Source organism: Brienomyrus brachyistius, chromosome 7 (genome assembly GCF_023856365.1).
Source record: "Brienomyrus brachyistius isolate T26 chromosome 7, BBRACH_0.4, whole genome shotgun sequence".
Taxonomy (NCBI): domain Eukaryota; kingdom Metazoa; phylum Chordata; class Actinopteri; order Osteoglossiformes; family Mormyridae; genus Brienomyrus; species Brienomyrus brachyistius.
The window spans coordinates 5,897,132-5,918,332 of NC_064539.1; the positions used below are offsets into that span (position 1 = coordinate 5,897,132).

At 41.7% G+C, this 21,201-nt stretch overlaps 1 protein-coding gene across 3 annotated transcripts in view; it reads left to right on the plus strand.

The window, feature by feature from the left end:
• brinp1 (bone morphogenetic protein/retinoic acid inducible neural-specific 1) overlaps positions 1-21,201 on the plus strand; it is an 85,600-nt gene that overhangs the window by 20,887 nt on the left and 43,512 nt on the right. Inside the window, exons 1-2 of one of the 3 annotated variants that reach the window (XM_049021422.1) lie at positions 1,693-1,776; positions 4,772-5,039. In XM_049021422.1, the coding sequence (XP_048877379.1) occupies positions 4,822-5,039 (218 nt within the window). In that variant the 5' untranslated portion in view covers positions 1,693-1,776; positions 4,772-4,821. Of the gene's footprint in view, positions 1-1,692; positions 1,777-2,908; positions 3,005-4,771; positions 5,040-21,201 lie in introns of those variants that run through there. The other 2 variants (XM_049021423.1, XM_049021421.1) reach the window with 2 other exon arrangements.

Genomic DNA, 21,201 nt, shown 5'->3' on the forward strand with positions numbered 1-21,201 from the left:
GATATGTTGACTGGGCAAATTTTCTAGTATGGCTTTTGATTGGTCAACTCCAAAAGAAGCTGCTCAGCATTGTTAATTTTTCAAATTATTTTAATTTGACTTGGAATATTACCATGAAGTACCACTGACTGGATGTATTTGGGGGTACAGCTGAAGTGCCCCCTTCCATAAGAATAGGAGCAATAGCGCAAAGCATTATGGGTAAAAAGTACAAAAGCAGTATAAACCAAGTCACTTTGGATGAAAGGTGCTGCCACCAAAATAAATAAATCAATTTGCCTATAATCTGTCAGCTGGGTCATGCAGAGCACGGGGCCTGTGCCTGCTGTCGAGCCAGACGCACGGGGGCTGGAGGGCGCCGCGTTAAGCGTCCCGGCCGTTACATAATTTATAAGAGCGGCTCTTTGACATTCGCCCGTGAAGACGGGAGTCCGGATGTTGACGGGCGCGTCGGACACAAAGCGCCAAAAGCTATGGGGTCTCGTATATTTTTATAGCTTCCCTTTGTAATCAGAAGACCCAACGCAGAAGACTGACCGCGGCGTTTATAAAGTTTAACCCACTAAGGGGGGGAGAGAATGCCCTTTATGGAATACTCCATCCTTGATTTTGGAACGGTCTCAAAATGCTTAAAGGGGCAGTTACCCCAAAACCAAAAAAGAAAATATTTTAGAGGGGTTTTAGTGCTATCCACACACTAATCATATCGCTCAAACTTGTGATACGAGTGATGTAGGGAGTTCGGTAGAAGGAAATAGTTCTTGCATTAAACTGCTCAGGACAAAGTCTGGATTATCTGGCTCTTTAATCACCACAGAATGATTCCCATTCATTCGCCGATAGCTCCAAAAGTAGAAAACTCCCAGTAGAACAACCAAGATGGATGGATAGCACTGAAGTTCCTCTAAAACATACTTTTTCAGTTCTGTGGTGAACTGCCCCTTTAAACACTTCTATGAAATCGCTCTATATTTCTCATAAATGATTATGAACTATAAAATATTTTAAAATGTGTGATTTGCAGCCTAAATGTAGTACATGTGTTATATTCAATCCATAGATCCATTTTCTATGACCGCTTGTCCTATACAATATACTGATATTATCAATTTTTGTTCAAGGTGATATTAGAACTGCACTCAAAAGTGCTGAACACATTAGAATGACCCCCTTTGATTTATTAAATACTGATGGAGCGCTTAAATATACTGCTATAGCACAACTATATGAACAGGGATGCCAACTCTCACGCATGTGACGTGACACTCCCGCTTTCAGACCCTCACGCTTATGCAAGAAATCTTACGGCAAATCTATATTATTACATTATAACCTAAAATTAGCTAGATCAAAAGTGTTGGGAGAGTTTGCAAACCCTAAAGACTATTTACAAAGTAATAAAACTCTTACATACGTGCACAGGTGTGTGCAGATTAGTCTGGAATTGAAAATCTCACTGTAGCCAAAGTTTGCGACAATGTATCGATATTAACTTATTGTAGCCCGTTATTTTAAAAAACCAGTCACTGGGAAGCAAAACTCAGTACAGATATCTGGTATAGGTGCCGGGTATTTGACGCAAATTGGATTGTTTTGTTTTCGACTTGTGCTCAGGGTTTAAACACGCATAACAAACCTTCGCTCAGACACTTAAGAGCCGTCCACTTAAGCTATCGAGTTACAGCGCTAAAGGGATAGAGCGCCGCGCGAGGCTGTTAACACCTGCCCTTCCGGTCACGTGATCCACTCGCGCCTCCATTAGTTGAGTCACCTAATGTGAGTAATTTGTATCAGGGTGAGTTTAAGGGCTGTATATGACATTTACATGTATTTTTACCCTCTTATATGTACAGCTCCGTTCTCGCTTTCAGACAAATGAGATGGATGGCAGTCTGCAGAAAATGGGCTTGTGTTTACCCGTCTACTGACGTCTACTCTGGGGAAAAAGAGCACCGTTAAATATATCCACAGACACATTAGCGAGTACTGAGTAAACCGTGAAGCATGAAACGTTTCTTTGATGTAGGGCGTTAAAAATCGGGATACTAATAGCAGTGAATTTTTACTAAGGTTTAGTTTTTCTACTGTCTCTGGAAGGTGTCAATAATCTTTGACGAAATAAAAAATAACTAGGATGCGAGTTATGAAATGAAATGACCTTTTCTGCACTAGTATTACTAAATATCTTTAATTATTGTATGTTTATGTGTTTGTGTTAAGTATATATAGTCTAGTGATTAAGTGACTGCGTAACGTGTTGCGTACCTGTACGTGTGAATGCAAATATATGCTAATCCAGCGGTAGTGAAATTCAAAGACCGATTCAATTAACCAATACCAAACACATTTTGTCCCCACAAATATACCAAATCTTGTACACACAAAAAGGTTAACTGAAGTTTAATTGCACTGTCCTTCATACTCTAGAACATGGTCCTACGAATCCCCTACCTTTCCTTTCAATTAGACTAATTGCGATATTCTGACAGCCAGCCTCATTAGCTTAAGTTAATTATTTAAAATGGGATTCCCATTTAATTAATTTGCCTCAGATCTATCATTGTCTCTGCTGCCTTTGTTTATGCCCCGGATCTCATAGTCTGTCCATTGAAATCTGCCGGCGGGTTGAGGATGCTTAAATAATCACCCAAAACATATGGTTGCGTGTAAAGCCAATAAATAAATAAATATCATAATGACTCCTAACATTTGTGATGAAATGCAGGTCGGGAAACGAAAGTGTAAGGGGCACCTTCACCTTCTTTCTTAGCTAGTACTGTTATAGCGTCTTTCCAGCTGATGCTTCCTATTAAATTACCAGCAACAAAAGTCTTAATTAGTGATGTTCTGTATGTCTTTAAACTTTAAATTGAAGTTCAGTGAACTCAGCTAACACTCTAAACAAAAGACCTTGGTCAAAATGTTGTTCGGTTTGCTATATGCACTCTAAGGAATTTAAAGTCCTCCGCATGACCACTGGTGGCGTTCTCGATGGATATCATTGGTAAATTATGTTTAGGCATGATTTATAATATTTCGGTAATATTCTGGCTTAGCGCCATTAATTCTCTCTGACTTTTTGGCTGCGTTGTAACTTTTTTCCCCCCAGTAAAGCATGCAGAAAAGAAATCATTTCTGCACACAGTAGTACTAATTTAATGCCATAATATTGGTGTTCAGAAGCTAGAGGCCAAAGTTCTTAAATGCAATTATAGTCGAAAATGGCTCCCTTATCACTGTGGGTAGATACAGGGTAAAACTCCTCTGGCAAATCAGGATCACAGAGTCCCTCTGTAATGTATAATGCAGCACATAAGAGTATTATGTCACAATGCACTTTGATGAATAATTGGTGTCTAATTTGGTTTGGCATTGAAACTTTCCTGGGCCAAACGATGGCTATATGAGGTACTCACTGCAGGATTGTGCTCATGTTGTGGGCTGCTTTGATTATAAATAATGCAAGTCAGCAGGCGCATGCACAAGATACTGAATAGCTAACGGGCTGTTTTTGCTGCACATGAGCTCTGAGTTTATGCAAAATACTGAAAAGGAAGGCTGTTGAATACTAGAAGTCATGACTGTAGGTGCTCTAGCAGCAAGGAGAAGCAGATTTGCTACGCTAGACTAAAACTCTGTGTTCATTGTTGCATTCAACTGTTATGCCTATGAGAAGGCTTGTAGCTGAAGATAGGTATGCTTTATATGGACGTTCTTTTTGCAAACAGTGGGCAGTGTTGTGATTTATTTCATACATGAAATGCTTACTAAGGACCAGCGTGGTGGCTCAGTGGGTTGGCTGTAACCTAACAACTTCAGGACTGGGTGGAGATTTGTATCCTAGCTCTTATTCTATGTGCTTGTGGAGCTTCTACATTCTTCCTTTGTTTGTATGGGTTTTGTATTCATGTCCCCTGTCTCATACGCTGTGTTACCTGGAACTGACTCCAGGCTTACTGTGATCCTTTACTGCAGTGTCTCCCAGTCCGGTCCTCGGGGACCCACAGATTGTCCATGTCTTTGCTCTCTCCCAGCTCCCTAAAAATGTGGACTGTCTGGCAAGGAGTTGGGAGGGAGCAAAAACATGGACAATCTGTGGGACCCCGGGGACCGGATTGGGAGACACTGCTTGACTGGACATCTTTATGGAAGTTGGATAAAATGTTTAACATATGGGAAGCTTTCCCAGTAAGACGGCAGAACATTTAGCAGGTGTGGTGAAATCCCAATCCACATATCAGTTAGAAATATTTTTTTTCAACTCTACATGGAAAACAGTGTTTGCTTTGAGTAAACATGTCACACATTTTCCTATGAAATAATTCAACATAAATGGTGATTTTGTCAACGGAGGCTGTATCTGGCTCCAATAATCAATGGAACAGTGCAGTTTATCGTTGGTCTTTCTGACTAGCCTGATGCTGTAACGTATGATAAACCAGGCTCTTAACCTTGTCTGATCTTATCATGGAACCAATTAGTTTATAAAAAGTGAAGAGCGCTCGTCCTGGGTGCCGATTCATTTTCATCTACAAAGGGCAATGCTCCTTGTTAGTATGGACAGCTGCAATCTGGACCTGATAACAGCCTGAGGATTCTGGGACCAAGTGCTTTTGAGACGGCGCGTGTGCCATCACAGAGAAAGAGGAACACTGCAGCACTGCCTCGTTAGTCAGCATCACAGTAATTAGCTAATTTTATTATGAGTTCTTTTCTTATTTATTTAAATGGACTGAGTGTGTTTGTTTTCTTCATCTATCGCCCCCTGCAGGTCTCCACAGAATGGAGCGAGAATGAGCAGAGAGCGGCTGAAGGAAAAGCATGAACTGGAGGTTTATTGAGGTCATCTGCTTCCTGTTTATATGGGACCATATAACAGTTCAGTCTTCCCGCCAGGACCCATCTGCTGCCGAGCAACATGTCTCCAAGCAATTTGACTGGCTCATCTCGGACCGCGGGCCTTTCCACCACTCTCGGAGTTACCTCTCCTTTGTGGAAAGATTCCGCCAAGGATTTACAACCAGATATAAAATATATAGGTAAATATTGTGCCGTGGCGATCACCGTCTGTGGTTTTTAGAACACCCGCATTTCAGCGGGGCCCATTAAAGGTGTATCGACTGAAACAGACAACCAGTGTTTGTGGTGATGGTTGAAGTTCTGGAAGCGGCCCTGCTGCCATGCCCTTGAGCGTGGTGCTTTCGCAGGTGAAAAGTACAAAACTTGTATGTAAGTTGTCAGGCAGGGTCTGCTAAGCGGCAAAATGAATGACATTTTACTTAACTTCTCTCTGGAATTATAACCCAGCGATCACACTCTGATCTCTGTAATCCCCGAAACCCAGTGATCCTGATCTGAAACGTGACGTCTTCAGATATCCCCCTAATACGACATCTTGCTGTGTGTGGAATTTTCCGGTATATGGAATGCACTGTAAGAGTCAGTAATCTACCCCGGGGCGGATACATTTCCATTTAGCTCCAAGCATTATTTAAAAATCATTTTTAGCGTTTTGACTTGTTTTGTTTCCTCTTGAAGCACATTTGGGACAGAGCTCTAAACTGTGCCGTAACAGTGCTTTGGGGGTGGGTAGGGGTGGGCAGGGGTCACCGTGACCCAGACCTGCCAAAATCCTTACTGTCAGTCTATCTGTCAGCTTCACTTTGGACCTAAAATGTGAAAAAAACCTTGATGTTGTTCTGCAACAATAAGCTTTGCCCGGTACAGGACTGTGTAAATGACTTGTCTCAGGGTACATTTGTAGTATCAATACTTTCACTGATAGCAAGATTGGAAAGGAAATACGCCATTTTTTTTTGTCTGGAGTATCTCAAAAGTGAAGAAAAGGTGTGCACTGTAATGGCCTCACATTTCTGCGCAGGGTAGGATATAAGAGTGGAATAACAGTCATTTTTTGAAGTGATTCTGTCGGAGAGAAGAACAGAGATAGCACCTAACCGTGCTAATCATGTGGTAACATGAAGGGAACAGACAGTTTAGCGTAGCACTTTAGCTTTGATCAGCGCAAAGACGATAGCTTAAGGTTTTCCCAGAGATGGACTGAGTCTATTTCGTTTCTGCGCTTTTGAGCCTGCAGAAGTGAAATAATTTTAGTTTTACGTGTCTCCAACAACCTTGGATATCATTCCAGAAGAAAATAAATAAAGGCTAGATGCCAAGTACCCCAGTCTTATGCCAAGGCTTAGATATCACTCTGCTGATCACTAGTTCATTAAAGAAACCAGAAAGGTATTTCATCTCATTATTTAGCTGTTTGGCAGATGTATTCAAACAATTCCAACCCGTAACCCTGTTAAGTGTTTATGGCTTGCAGATGCTTTTTTACTGATGCAATTGGGGTTACGTGCATTCAAACACAAAGCTTCATGCTTTTAAAGGTAGACAAACAAACGCAATGGCCACAGTTACATAACATACAAATAGGACAGATTGTGAGCGTCATGTCTTCCATTAAACATATTTTTTCTAAATTCCTCATAAACAAACTTCTCACCTGCAAATGCATCTAAAATGTGGCTGTTTTACTGGTTTATAGCAGTAAAATAGGTTGTTGGTTTATCTGTGTCATGCCCGTAGTATGAGAACTTTATGTAGCAGTTAATTTGATGGCCGGAGAAGTTTCTCAGAGCTACAGAAACATATAAATGACATAATATGAAAACTCTCAGCATTTTGGCATGATTGTTTTATAAGAGAATGCTAAGTGTTTAGGTACAATGTAAGTGTTTGGATTTGAAGTTGCATACTGAGCTTTCTGCCAACGTCATGTACAGTATGTGGATAGTCAGAATAAGAAGTTTATTGATTAGTTTTTGCTTTTTGGTCATTTGTTGGCGCAGTTCCAGCTGCAATCACTATTTGAGTTTTTTTTATATACAGTATATCACTTAATATGTTAACTAGTTCATGTCCATTTTGTCTTTTGTGCTCAGTTTTCTGGTAGCATTCAGGGAATCTAATGTTTGATATAATACAAAACCTGTTTTGTTATTCAGTGATCTTTGTCTACTGTTGTTTGTTGCGAGGTTGTCTTTGTGATCCAAGGTGCAATGTGTCTTGATTAGCGAGCTGGTTTATATGGGGATTTGTATCCACAAATACTGCAATATTTTGGTAGCGTGCAGAGGCCGCAAAACAGAACAACAGTGACTGTACTTAATGATTCTGCCCCGGTCTTGCTTCTTCTGTGCTGTTTGATGTACTCCGCATGCGGTGACCTTGAGTCACTTCAGATGGAAGATTCAGCCAAAGCTAAAGTAAATGCATGTGAATGTAAAGTTTAAGCAGGCCGAAAGAAGCTTAAGTGAGCCGAAATGTGCAATGCTCCCTGTCAGTATGGAGGGCTGCAATCTGGGCCTATCTAGCTTATCTTGGAAGTTTTGGCTCAGATCACTGCTTTCTGTGTTCTCTTCACTTTAAACCGGGTTTTACAGCACTGCAGTTATGTATAACGACGCCCTAACCCGAAAAGTATTCTGCTAACAGCAGTCCCTAATTATTAAATAAACAAACACCCTAAATGAATGCTAGAGTCTTGAGCTGAAAAGTTGAACGATAGTGTGTGTTTGCAGTTTAGCGGCGATGGAGCTACTGTAGCACATTTATACTGCTTATGGAAGAATCGCCAGAAAACTCAGTTCGTTGTCCTTCCTGTTTAATATGTGTGCTGAGCTGTGGCATAAGTAAAATTCTGACATAATAAATCCGTAGCACATGTGACCATACGATATATAATCTGACATGTGTTATATATTATAATTGTAGATTTATAGTAGGTTATATTATGGCATATTTATATCCTGCTCTGGTCTGCAGTGATTTCATGTCAGTAAAATTGCACTGTCCTTATCAGCCATATGCTTAATTCGATCATTTTCGGGAAATCTGCTCTGATACCGAGAACGTATTGGGCAGCCTCTAAAACTGATTGATTCCCCACTTTTTTTCCCCCCCATTAAGCTTAGGTGTTTCTGCCAGTGTCATTTTTAACTGCCAAGCTATCATTTTGCCTACAACAGACTATATGTAGGTCATCACAGTAAATCCAGAATGACAGCCAGACCAGCTGACATTCAGATGCATATTTATAGATGCGGGAAACATGAATGCCATTGTCAGAATCATCAGAGGAAACATTTTTTCGGTAGCTTGGAGACTTTCAGCTTGGAGACAGCTGTGTCATAAACGCGTGTTCACTTTGACTATTGCTGCCTTCTACGGCAGCCTTAAAAGATAAAGAACAAGGAGTGTTTCTTACAATATGTGGGTGATTTTTTTTATTTTTTATTTTTTGTTTGGGATAAAGTGGTGATGCCTTTGTGAGAATGTCTCTGTTGGGATTCAGCAAAGACACGACGTTTAAATGCTGGTTTGAAGTGGCAGGAGACTTTAACGGGGCTCGGCACTGCTGCGACTGATCTATATAAACAGCAGATGAACTGGGAAGCTCCTGACTGACACATTAGTGGAATGTTGGGTGCAGACCTTGGACACCTGACATGCTCTTTAAAGGGCTGCAGTCTGATGTTCAGGAGAAAATCTGTGCACGGTTACACTTGCAGAATTAGAAAAAATAAGAACTGCATCCTTTATTTTCTATACACCTATCTACTAACTGGAAAGCACTGCTGATCTACAAAACTATTTAAAGGGAATCATGGCTTTGAAACCCACTAAAACTCATTGACACTTAATCATATAACCAATGGGAAGAAGGATAAGAATGATTGACAGGGCACAGTAATCCCACCCACTGTGAGTCTAAACTAATCTTAGACGGCATCCAGGGTTTCTCTGCTCTTGCAGCCACAGTAGCACAGATTCCGTTCTTTCTGTTGAGTTTGCAATGTCCCGCCTGCTTATGGTTGGCTGTCTCCTGGCACTTCACTCTGCCGCCCCAGAGACGGGTGCTTCAGGTAAATTGGTGACTTCCCTTCACCAGGCCGCTGTCCTGTACAGGGTGTACCCTGCTTTGCCACAGCCGCTTCCCAGATGCACGCTCTGGATCACGGTGACCCAATTTTTTTTAAGTGCATATTGAAAATACATAGAAGGTGCATGTTTTTTTTATTTTTTATTTTTTTAGACTCCAGAGTATTGGTTTTTTTTTTTTTTGCCCAGAGGTTTACAGGCCTCTCCTGAGAATCGTGGAGCTGCAGCTCTCGCCAGCTTTGAGTGCGTACTCTCTCTCTCTCTCTCTCTCTCTCTCTCTCTAAAATCTGTCTCAAACCCTGAAATGAGTATTAATTGCCCCAGAATGTGGCACATGACTGTGGATATTCCCCGACACACTCGCGGCTGCACGATGGCTTTTCACGCAGCGACGTTTTGTTCCCCCGGCAATCTAAAAACAATACTGAGCAGCTGCTGGAAATTCAAAATATTACCCCTTTGCTTTCTGTACTCTGTTAATCTTCCCTTCAACGAACTGACTAGGTATAACAAATAGACGACTGGGAGCCATCCTTCCTCTCGACGAAGAGGGCTTTGATTCTCCTCCTTTCCTGTCAATGCCTTAGAATCTTGGAAAAAAATTACCCCCCCCTCTTTGTCTCTTGATACATTTGATTAATTTTTGCTGAAGTAACATACAGGAGTTCTTAATCTTTTCCTCAATCCAGCCTGAAGTCAGTCCATTTCTGCTTTTCATGTTTGTTTCCCATTTTATGTAATTTTTTGCTACCACTTTGCCATGTGCAAATACATGTTGCGCACCCGATTGTCTGCTGACTGCATCGCAAGAACGGAGCGTTTAGATAAACTCCCTGTTGGGGTCCTGAGTCCGTGTGCTGCCTGTTCATGTCAGGGGCCTTTGATTATTTGATGGGGGAGGGTGTGGAGTGGAGTGGGCTCTGCATCTGCAGTTGTCCGAGTTTATACACGGATCCTGACACTAAAATACAAAGGTTTTGCAAAAGAGCCCAGTCTCTGTTACTTATTGAGCTGAAGTAAGCGTTAAAAATTCAGCCATCGATGCAGAATATCACCTTGCCAGTGACAGGACAATTACGGGCTGCATCAGTGCCCAGCAGAACACAGCGCATTTCTCATTAAAAATTGAATTGGAAAATCTGCAGTCACATCTGTCAGACATCTTTGCGAAAGCTGGACAAATGGCTGATACTGATTGGCGGGCAGATTTGCAATGAAGTTGCAAGCATTGGGCTTTTAAAAAATTTTATATTTATGATTTTTTTTTATTTCCTGCCATTTTCTCAGAAGAAATTAAACCTAAATGCTGCAGTTCTTCTGTCTGGTCAGAGGTCTGAGTTGCAGTTAATAAATTACCCTAAGCTTCGAATTGTTCTCTAAATGCCACTGAATAATTACTGCATGTTTAAAGACAATGCACCTTACATTCAGTGTGAAGGAGAGCAAAGTCGGGCAGCAAACAGATAATGTTACAGTCACTGAAGTACTGGAAGTCTGCAGGACACAGCTGGCTAGTGCCTTTCTGTCCATTTTTTGGCGAGTGAGGTAAAGTCTACTCAAGGGGTCTCCTCGGTATTCTGAGATATGGTTCTCTCCAGGTTGGAAGACTAAGGTGTCTGGAAGGAGACTGGCATTGTAGGAAAAAGGAAAATACAGGAAAAAGATTTTTGGGAGTTTTATATTTCCGTTTTGAGCTAAGCTTTTATTCAGCGTGCGGTGCAACTGAAAGTACAAGGAATTTAATGTGGAATTTAGATGGAAATGTTTTTTTTTAACACCTGGCCACAGTAAAATTAAGACAGAGGACTCTACAGAAGCCTTATCTTTCTCCACTGGCAAACTCCTTAAATTGGAAGAGGCTGAACTGGGACCACTCTATTAATGATCAAAAGGGCATTCACACTTGCGGTTCTCTGTTTACATGGGACAAGATGCAGAGATTAGAGGCTTTTTGTAAATATTGCGGTGGATGTTGAGCTTAGTGTTCAACTTTTTTTTTTTTTAAATCTTTCTGGAGAATCATCACGGTGCAGAAAATGAACCCAATGAGTAGAAGAATAAAATAAATAAGGAACCTACATTTCAGCATAATTTTATCATAAAACGGCCGTGTTCTTCCCGCCATTTATTTGTTGCAGCTGTTTACCCAAATGAGGCTGCAGGAGACTGTGGAATCATTCATAAATGCTGGATGTAGTGTTCAGCTTTCAGGGCCCGATAGCACAACACAGTTTCAGATCTTAAATCAATACGAAAATGTAAACCGTTCACAATGACGACGGCGATGTTTTTGAATATACCTGTATAATGTCCCCTGTCTCTCTGAAGAAAAGACATCAGTAATATTATATTATAGTCTGTAATATATATATTAGTATATATATATAGTCTGTAATATATATATTAGTATATGTATTAGTCTGTAATATATATATTAGTATATGTATTAGTCTGTATATATATATATATTAGTATATGTATTAGTCTGTATATATATATATATATTAGTATATGTATTAGTCTGTATATATATATTAGTCTGTATAATTTAGAGAGTTGCTGATTAAACCAGACTTGCATGGAGACAAAGCATCCCACGGCTTTTATTTTCAGGAGAGATCACAGTCAGCAAAGTAACACTTATCTACCGCAAGGCAGTCCAGTCACAGGCCACTCCAAGGTCTGTAATAAACTGGAGATGCCGTCGAACCAAATGCAGATGTTCCAGTCCTTGGCGTTCATTTGGAGGTTGCTAAAAAGAATTCCCAGAATACCTGTGAAATGATTCCTGCATTAGCGTTAATGGGATGATGCTAATTAGGCCAGATACACTTAATGCTAGTTCTACAGTTTACTCAGTCGGTTGGGGTAGCCCAAGTGAAAAGCAGATATATCAGTTCTTCTTTTGAGAACATAAAACATGAACTACTGTAGATATCCCATATTTCCATCCATCCATTATCGTAACCGCCGTATCGGAACCAACCCTGGGTGGGCGCCAACATACCACAGTATCCCATGTTTAACGTTAAATAAGTTGGAGCTGATTGCAGTAGCGGTAACCAACAATGGGTTGGTGCTAATCAGACAAGATACCAAAACCCATGGCAAAAATACATAAATCAATTCTTGAGATTAGTTGTGAAGCATCAACTCGCTGTTCCATATTTAACGTCAAATTTACGTTAAAGTACAAGTTCAATAGAGTGCCTGTATACATGTGCAGATTGTTTTATCATGTGCTGTGCAAGAACTGTCTCTCTGGAGAGAAGCTACTGTATCTTTTAATCATACATCTACTTGGTGCTTTAATGGGGAAATGGTAATAAAGTGAAGTAATAGCTTATATCACCGTCTATTTTTATCTGTCGCTGGTGAGTTAATTAGTTTCGCACAAGCTACCAATTTGACTTGCATACTGTTACCCAGCTGGCTTCTGTGTTCTGTAATTTTGTTCTCATATTATGCTTAGTAAGGAAAATCTTAGATGATAATATAATAAATTAATGCTTAGAAAATTGCTTTGTCCATTTCCTATTTATTATGAAGATACATTTAGAACATAGTTCAAATGAGAAGTAACAGGTAACAGATGCATTTTCAGAAGCTAAAAGTGTTGAAAATCCCAGTTTTGTTATAATACTCTTTATGCATTTATTGACACTACAAGGTCAATCATGTTTTAGATGATCTGTGATCGGCCATTGTTCCGAGTCCCTGTCTCATGCTTGTCTTGTCTGAAAAATCCAATATAAATGCAAATCTACTCAACATTACATTTTTAAAGGGTTTGAATAACCATTGTTTTGTAATCAAAGAGTGAGATGGAGAGCATCAATTGGCATGAACATATTTATAAAATGGTCAGCCTGCTCCTCGTTGATCAAGGCCGTGGCATGAGGCTTAGAGAGAGAGAGAGAGAGAGAGAGAGAGAGAGAGAGAGCCTAGAGGCTTGCTCTACACATTCATTGTAATGGGAGTAATTACAAACCGAAAATCTATAAAGCCCTGGACTTGATAAGCGTTTACAAAGATTTGCTAAAGGATCCCACAGTGCCAATGTACTCTGTTTGGGTTCTTCATCACAAGTTTTTCAGTGGGTGTCCTTCAAACACTGTATCTGAGGAATATTCAGCACTATTACAAATATTACAACTGTATTATCTACATATATTTTTCAGGCTGATATTTATATTCATGTTTTTCTTATTTGTTGGATAAAAATAAAACCATTTTGTGGTTTTATTGCACAATGTATGTCACAATTTTAACGTTCACTGGCAACTCACGCATACAAATACACACACACACACATACTGTACTGTATATACATAAACACATATTTAGATATATAAATTACAAAAGAATTAAATACCTTAATATTCATCTTTAAACAACAGGAAAAATAGCAAAGACTGGTGATGTTGATGTCCACATGACTTCACAGGGCTACTGTACGTATAGCACAGGGATGCTTTCCAGCAAGTTTCAGACTAGCTTCGGATCATTTCTTAAATTAATCATATTTGTTACATTTGTAATTCTAATTCTATAACATATCATTACAAGTCTAGGGAGATTGTGGTCTACCGTCTTTTTAAATTGCTTTGTCGTTTTAATCAGCCCGACTCTAATCAATTTATGAAAATTTTATGATTGCGATTTAGTATGTGGTTACTGTGCTGAGTTACATTTCACCATTCTGCGCCATCTCATGCTGCCTCAAATCAGGCTGATTTGGCTGATTTGAAGTTTGACGTCGATTTTTCATCACTGTTTACTGGAGTGAAACCTATACATTGTTTCCCCCTTGACATTCCAACCAGAAATAAATTCTAAACCCCAAAAAGTTGCACCTTTTAAAGACTGTTGTCCAAATAAACTCAAATCGTATAATTTCCTATCTCTAAAAATATTTGCTACCTTCAGGGGTGCACTTTTTTACTGGCCTAGTTTTCGTTGGTGTTCAGTTTCATCTGCTATATGGGGAATAGAGCGAGGCTGAACTCGTATGCACGCTGCACGCGAACTGACAGGGAGCTTACGGAGAGCGAGGGAGGTAAGCTCATGGTGTTCGGTGAGCAGTGTGCGGCCGACCCTTGCAGCGGGCGGGTGGAGAGGAGCGGAGAGGTCACACTCAGGGAGAGGAGACGTGCACAACATACCACTCTGCTTGTTCCAAATCCTGCAGCTTCATATTTACAGATGACCAAACATCAGGGATACTATTAGTCAAGTCGTGGTATTTGTGTTAGCCACGTTAGCATGCATATTATGTTTGTTTCTATGGAAGGGGGCTGCGTCACTGTGTGTGACTCAGCAGGTTTGGATGCTGTGCCTCTGATTGGAAGATCATTGTTTCAAATCCCAGGCTCAGCAGAGTGATGTCAATGTTGGGCCCTTGACCCTTAACCTCTGATGGACCATGGACTGTCTGAGCCTTTTTTCTCCCTAAGAAAAATGCATGTAGCTTTGGATAAAAGCTGAGGGTAAATAAATAAAATGTATATGGATGGACGTTGTCCAAGTGTTCAACAAATAACCGACTGCCTTCTGTTTTTACTAATAATAATGGGTCTCAAATCGTGATCTTGAACATTCTTTATAATTAAAAAAAATAATAAAAAATTGAGAAAATCCAGGCCATGACTAAAATGTTTTCAAAAACATGACACACCTTGGATGGAAAGGGGATGGAGGGAGGCAGCGGGAGAACGAATCATGTCACGACCCTCTTAGAATTCTGACGACGGTCCCTCACTGCGGGATTAGTTAATGACTGCTGGGAGGAGCTGGTAATTAGTCGAGAAATGGAGTTGGAAAGAGTGTCAGGGTTCGGCATTGACTGAGGCTTCTGTGTGGAAGCAAGGGCTTTCTCATCCTTGGGGAAGAGGCGACGTCACTGTTGGGAAGGAGAGGTGCGTCGCGTGACACAGATGTCCCAGACGTAATCTGCGCCCCATAACCGCTGAAACCTGAAAATGTAATCAATTACGGCATCGATTACTGATAATCCTTTTTAGGTAACTGAGCCGTTGCTTTCCTGCCAGTGTGAGACAGCCATATTAACAGTACATGTAAACAGACCAGTGTGGAAAGAACACATGATCATCTCTCCCGCAGTTATTTATGCGCCGATAATCTGTGAAAATGTAATGTAGCCCTATAGCGTATTTTTTAATGGGGCAGATTAGAGATGTGCATTATAACCTTATGCTTCACAATTGGGGTGTGAGTCCCGCCCTTTTTGTACGTTCTCCCTCCAATCCAGAAACAGGTGGAAGTACATGAGCTTGTTTGTGAACCTGCAGTGGGATACTATTCCTTGCCTTGTGTCCTTGTGCAGTCGGCTTTCGCTTCAGTGTGACCCTGCTCTGCATAAAACGACGAGAGTGTGTTCACACGGAATTGGATACTAATATAGTATGTAAATGTGCTTGCGTCAGAATTTTAGCTATAATTGTTACAAACACAGGTAGCAAAAAAGGAGCTTTATATATATTATTGTTGCTTAGGGGTGGATAAGGATTAAGTGGAAAAATTAATGCAGACGTCCTCGTTAGCCTACCCAGAAGGCTTGCCAAGCCTTTCCAGTCCAGCTGCACTTGGATGCCTTTCAGAGCACATTACAGTGATTAGCACAGAGTATAGAGCGCGCAAACTCAGAGGTCACTGGAGGTTATCAGTGTTTCCTCTCTATTGACTGTGTACTTAGCTCACCTGCCTTCTCCACCCCCCTCCCCCCCCACCCATGTGTATGGAAGCCTGACACCCTTTGGGAAAAAATTGCTTTTTTGCTGTCACATGTGGCCAGAAAAATTATATATTAGAATTTCCTATAGCATCTGCAGTTTTAATATATTAGTACAATATGTACCCTATTAACATGAAATTATTAGCAGTTATGCTGTTATATCGATAAATATACATGATTCTTCCTTGTTTATAATACAGCTGACTTAATAAATATAATTATATCCAATAGAGAGAGGAGTCAGAAGACGTTTACTCACTGGAGAGTAAACCGAATACGTCTGGGTATTTAATCCCTTCAGTGAGAGACTTAGGTTCCTATTTGCATAAAAATCTAATTGATTTTGCATTTCATAGCTAATCACACCCCTTTCACGTACATTCTCGGTGAAAGCTAAACCACCAATTTGCACGTGAAATCAGCCGGAACGCAATCCTGCTCCGGTAGAGTGTGATGTCAATAGCTGGACTCGGGGTGGACTGACTTCATCCCACGCTGGTGCCGGGCTTAATGTCGAACTATGGGAACCGGAAGGTTCCGCAAACGGGATCTTTCGGGAGCCAGGAACTCCAGGTACTCTGCTCTTTGAAAGAGACACTCTCTGTCCCAGTGCTGGCCGCAGAGACTGGTTTAACTGGTGTATAAGCTGGAATGGAGCACAGAATCCATCTGTCATCCCTATTTACCCAGTTCAGAAACTGGAAACCTAACACCGGGCAACGTGAGAAGACTCAGATTTATCCTCAACAAGGAACTGTGGTTACAGGCTAATATTGAATGAAAATCGAGTAACAGTTATATAAAATGATTTTCAATACTTATTTAGTTGTTCAGGCTAAATATAGCCTGTAAATCAAATTATACACCGGATAACTTTTCCCCTTTCAAACTTATAATTAGCATTCTGATTAAAAAGAAGAACATGCACTGCATAAGTTTACAACGCTTTTGGCACATGGGGAAGCGCATCTAAAGTGATGCATTGTGCTGCCTGTCTTGGACAGCAGAAAGGCCGTTACTCGGATAGGCAGGCTTGGCCTCGCTCCAGCTTTATCGAAGCTGTACTTCAGTTCTGCTTCTTCATTCTTCTCTGGAGGCCATGTGTGAACGTACCTCAGACAGTACATCTCATTGCTGGGATCTGGGAATCCTCGTCAAAAATGGCAGTGTGATGTTGATTGTCGTTGCCTAGGTGCGCAGAACCTGGAAATCGTTCACGCGGGAAGCCGTAAGCTTAGAAGTGACTGGTTATTGTTACCAGTAAAGCTGTAGAAGTTAGCGAACAAAAACTGGCATTGCTCATTTATTCCAAAGTTGACTTCCTGGTAAACTCTTTATTAATAGCATATTCAGTGGGCGAAGAAGAATACGAACGAAAAGAAAACAAAAGCCCTGAAACAAAACAGTTAGTTTTTTTGTTTTTGTGTGTGTGTGTGTGTGTGTGTGTGTTTCTTTTTGTTCTCTGATATAGCTGCCACTGGAGTCGCTGCCACCAGTGTGGACAGATGGACTCGGCGGGAATCCGGCTTGTGCATTATGGTACTTCTTGCAGAGATATTACAGCAACCCATCCAGAAAAAGGAGGCAGGAAAATGACTTGGATAAATGTAAAAAATTTAACCCTGCAATGTAAACGAACTGCTAGAAGCAGAAGGGAGGTGGAGTGAGGCTGTGGCAGGTCACTGGGGGGGGGGGACTCCACGAATGCTCACAGTAAAGCGAGGGAAATGAAAATTTATTTGTGAAAAAACATTGAAGCATCTAAAAAATATTAAAGTACAATACAAAGTAAAATCAGTCCTAGATTGCCAAACAAATAGTGTATGCCCCCAGGATGCGGCCACTGCATTCTCCCCCCAGCCCACTGAAATTTGCCGAGCTGACCCTATTTAAACCTTAACAAGCTGATTATACCAATCAGGGTCAGCGGGGGCTTTTTGCCTTAGGGCTCCGTGGTTACGGGCCCAGGGGCCATCATGGAGGTCACCCAAGCCCTGCCCCATGCCATGCCATCCCTCTCCTACCTGCCCACTGTACACATATGGTCGACTTTGAGCCCCGAAAACCTGGAACATTCTAGAATGGATTGATTTTTTTCAATGCTTTTTTTTTTTTTTTTAACTCCTCTGCATAGGCTTCTGTGCAGATTAATGATGGCCGGCTGCACATTCAGTAAGTAGGTGGGCAGTTGCTGAGCGTTTCTACGGCATTTGATTTGGAGGGAGAGATGGCGGCCGAAAAGCAGAAGGAGTCTGAGATTTATTCTGTTGGCCTCTGTGTACTGGTGCGGCGCTGGGATCGGCCGCGGGCCGCAGGGCGGCCATGAAAATGAGATGCATCGATTTCAGCAAAGCCTCCCACCGAAGGGTATTGGATAAAGATTTATTCCATAATATGTTTAAAAGGACTGGCAGCTCAGAAACCATCCAGGAATTCAATTGTATCTGTGGCCGCCTGATTTATGACTTTACACTAGCTGTCTGACGATTATGAAAACTCAGATTGGGGTGCCGTGCCCCCCCCCCCCCAACCAGCAGAAATGCAGTTCTGCCACAAGATAAAGGCTGGTGGCAGACAAGCACGAGAGAGCGCAGGGGGCCGGGGGAGTGGTGGGGAGGGGAGGGAAGGAAGGAGATAAGCGTGGGGAGCCTTGCATGCAGCCTCCCGCTTCGAACTGCAGCGGCCTAATCGCTACATCTGCTTCATGCATGTATGCATGCAGACACGCAGCCGGGTTCATGCTCAAACGGCATGCAGACGTTCTTGTGGAAAATTACCTCCATCCATGCACCTTATATAACTCAAAATAGTTTCACTTAAAAATTTAATTTCGGAAACCGTTTTCTTATGTGGAGATATATATATCTCCATGTGTCCAGAAAAAGTTAAATCTAAAAAAAAAAACGTAATGATTTGCTGTATAAACCCATACTTAACTGGGAGTAGAACAAACAGCATATCAGATGTTGAAACTGAGAAATTGACAAAGTTTGAATTTGTTTCCAGCACTGCTTCAAAAATGTTGAGTTGGGTAAGAAAAGGACTGGGAAAGGTTGTGCAATGCACAAACAAAACATCTGGTTGACTATCTCACAGCTAATGAGGTTAGCATTGGCAACAGGTCAGTAAGACGATTGGGTATAAAAACAGCCTCCCAGACAGGCAGAGTCTTGTGCAGTGAAGATGGGGAGAGGTTCAGCACTCTGTGAAAAACTGTAGTATTGCAAATAATTTGGGAATTTCATCTTTTATGGTACATAACAGCATTAAAAGATTCAGAGAATCCGGAGAAATCTCTGTACACAAGGGACAAGGCCAAAAACCGATATTGGATAGCCGTGGTCTTCGGGGCCTCAGGGGGCACTGCAATAAAAACAGACGTGATTCTGTAGCAGAAATCACTGCATGGCCCTAGGCACACTTCTGAAAACCATTGTCTGTGGACACAGTTCATCACTGCATCCACAAATACAGGATGGAACTCTACCATGCAAGGAAAAAAAAACCATAGCTGAACAAGGTCCAGAAACGCCACTGACTTTTCTGGGCTTGATGGACTGAGGAAAAATGGGAAAAATTCCTGTGGTCTGATGAATGAAAATTTCGAAATCTTTTACAAATCATGGGCACCGCATCCTCTGGGCTAAAGAGGAGAAGGACCCTCCAGCTTATGAGCAGACCGTTCAAAAGCCAGAATCCGCGATGGTGTGGGGGTGCATTAGTGCCCATGGCCTGGGTAACGTGCACATCTGGGAAGGCACCATTAATGCTGAATGATACATACAGGTTTCTGAGCAACATATGCTGCCATCCAGGCAACATCTTTTTGAGAGAAGGTATAGTTCAACAAGGAGATGCTAAACTGCTTGTATTACCACAGCATGACTCCGTAGTAGAACAGGCTGGGTGCTGCATTGGCCTGCCTGCAGTCCTGACCTGTCATTGAAAACATTTGGCACATCATGAAACAAAAAATATGAAAAAAGGAGAAACTAAACTTGTTGAGCAGTTGAAATCCTATATCAGGCAATAATGGGACAACATTTTACTTTCAAAACTCCAGCATCTGTCCTCCTCAGCTCCCAAACATCTACAGCATGTTGTTAAAAGAAGAGCTGATGCAGCGCAGCGTTAAACATGCCCCTGTCCCCACATTTATGGAACATGACGGCATCAAATTCAAAATGACCATATATTTTTACATAAAATACTAAAATGTCTTAGTTTCAACATTTGATATATTGTATTTTGTTCTATTTTAAGTTAAATATGGGTTTATATTATTTTTAAATCATTGCATTCTGTTTTTATTTACATTGTACACAGGGTCCCAACTTTTTTGTTATATACAAGCAGATATTCTACATGTATATGATATCTTGTTACATTTAATATATATATAAAAAAAAACATTTGAAAAGTTGTTTTGGCATCTTATGTGTATGTACATATTCATGCATCTATACATTATATGATATTTTGTCGCATTCAGTATATACAAGCACATGCAATGTATGTGTATATACGGTTTGTCTGCAGAGAGAGATCAGGCATGTTGTGCAGGATGTGCTTCTCCCAAGCCCCCCGCCCCCCCGGGCTGCCTGCTCACTTCCCACACTCCAAAGGCGTGCCGTTTCAGCCGAATTTATGCCTGCGAATGTGCATGCCTGCACCCCGCGAGCCCCCTGCGATGGGCTGGCACATCACGCCACCCGCGGTACGCTCTGGACCCGACACAACGGTGACTCGTGGGAGGAATTTACATTCCGTTGCCGCATCAGGGGCTCTCTCTCTCTGCCCCCATGTTGAAATCTGCGGCCGTGCTACAGTCATTGTCACGATTCTTTTTAAGCGTATAATCACACCAGCCTTATTACACACGTTAGCTATGGACATTGGAACAGGACGCGGAGCACTCCGACTACGCTTTCTCAATAAACAACCTCGATGGCCAAACCGAGTGGCATACGCCAGACCGTCTCCGTTCACGTCCCCGAAAATGACACCTTGCCACATTCGTCTTTGATGAGGGGACGGCAGTGTCCCCACGCTGCCTCCGCCAGTCTCACCCTAATATCAGACTTCAGCAGGACTGCCAGAATAAGCCATCTGCGTGGTGAAATATTGTAATTCTCGAAGGCCGCTTACAAGCGTCCAGATTTCACGCTCTGGCAATCGGGCTTTTGTGGCTGCGGCCGCCAAGGATGTGACAGGGAGAATACCAAGGTGAACAAACTGAAGAGTAGTAAGCATTATGGGAGCAGGGGTGTCTTGTGTAGCCCGCTAACGGGAGGGGAGGGGGCACATCGCGGTGTGGAGGTTGCCTAGAGAGCAGAGACTTCGTTGTCGAAGTCCGGCATGGTAAATTAGGCTCGGGAAATGCCAGCCCTTTCGGTTTGGCAGGATCTTGCCAATCTGCCGGAAATGTGTGTGCACAGATGCAAGTCCAACCCTGAGTATTTATAAGAAATATTACCCTCTTTCAAAGTCTAAAT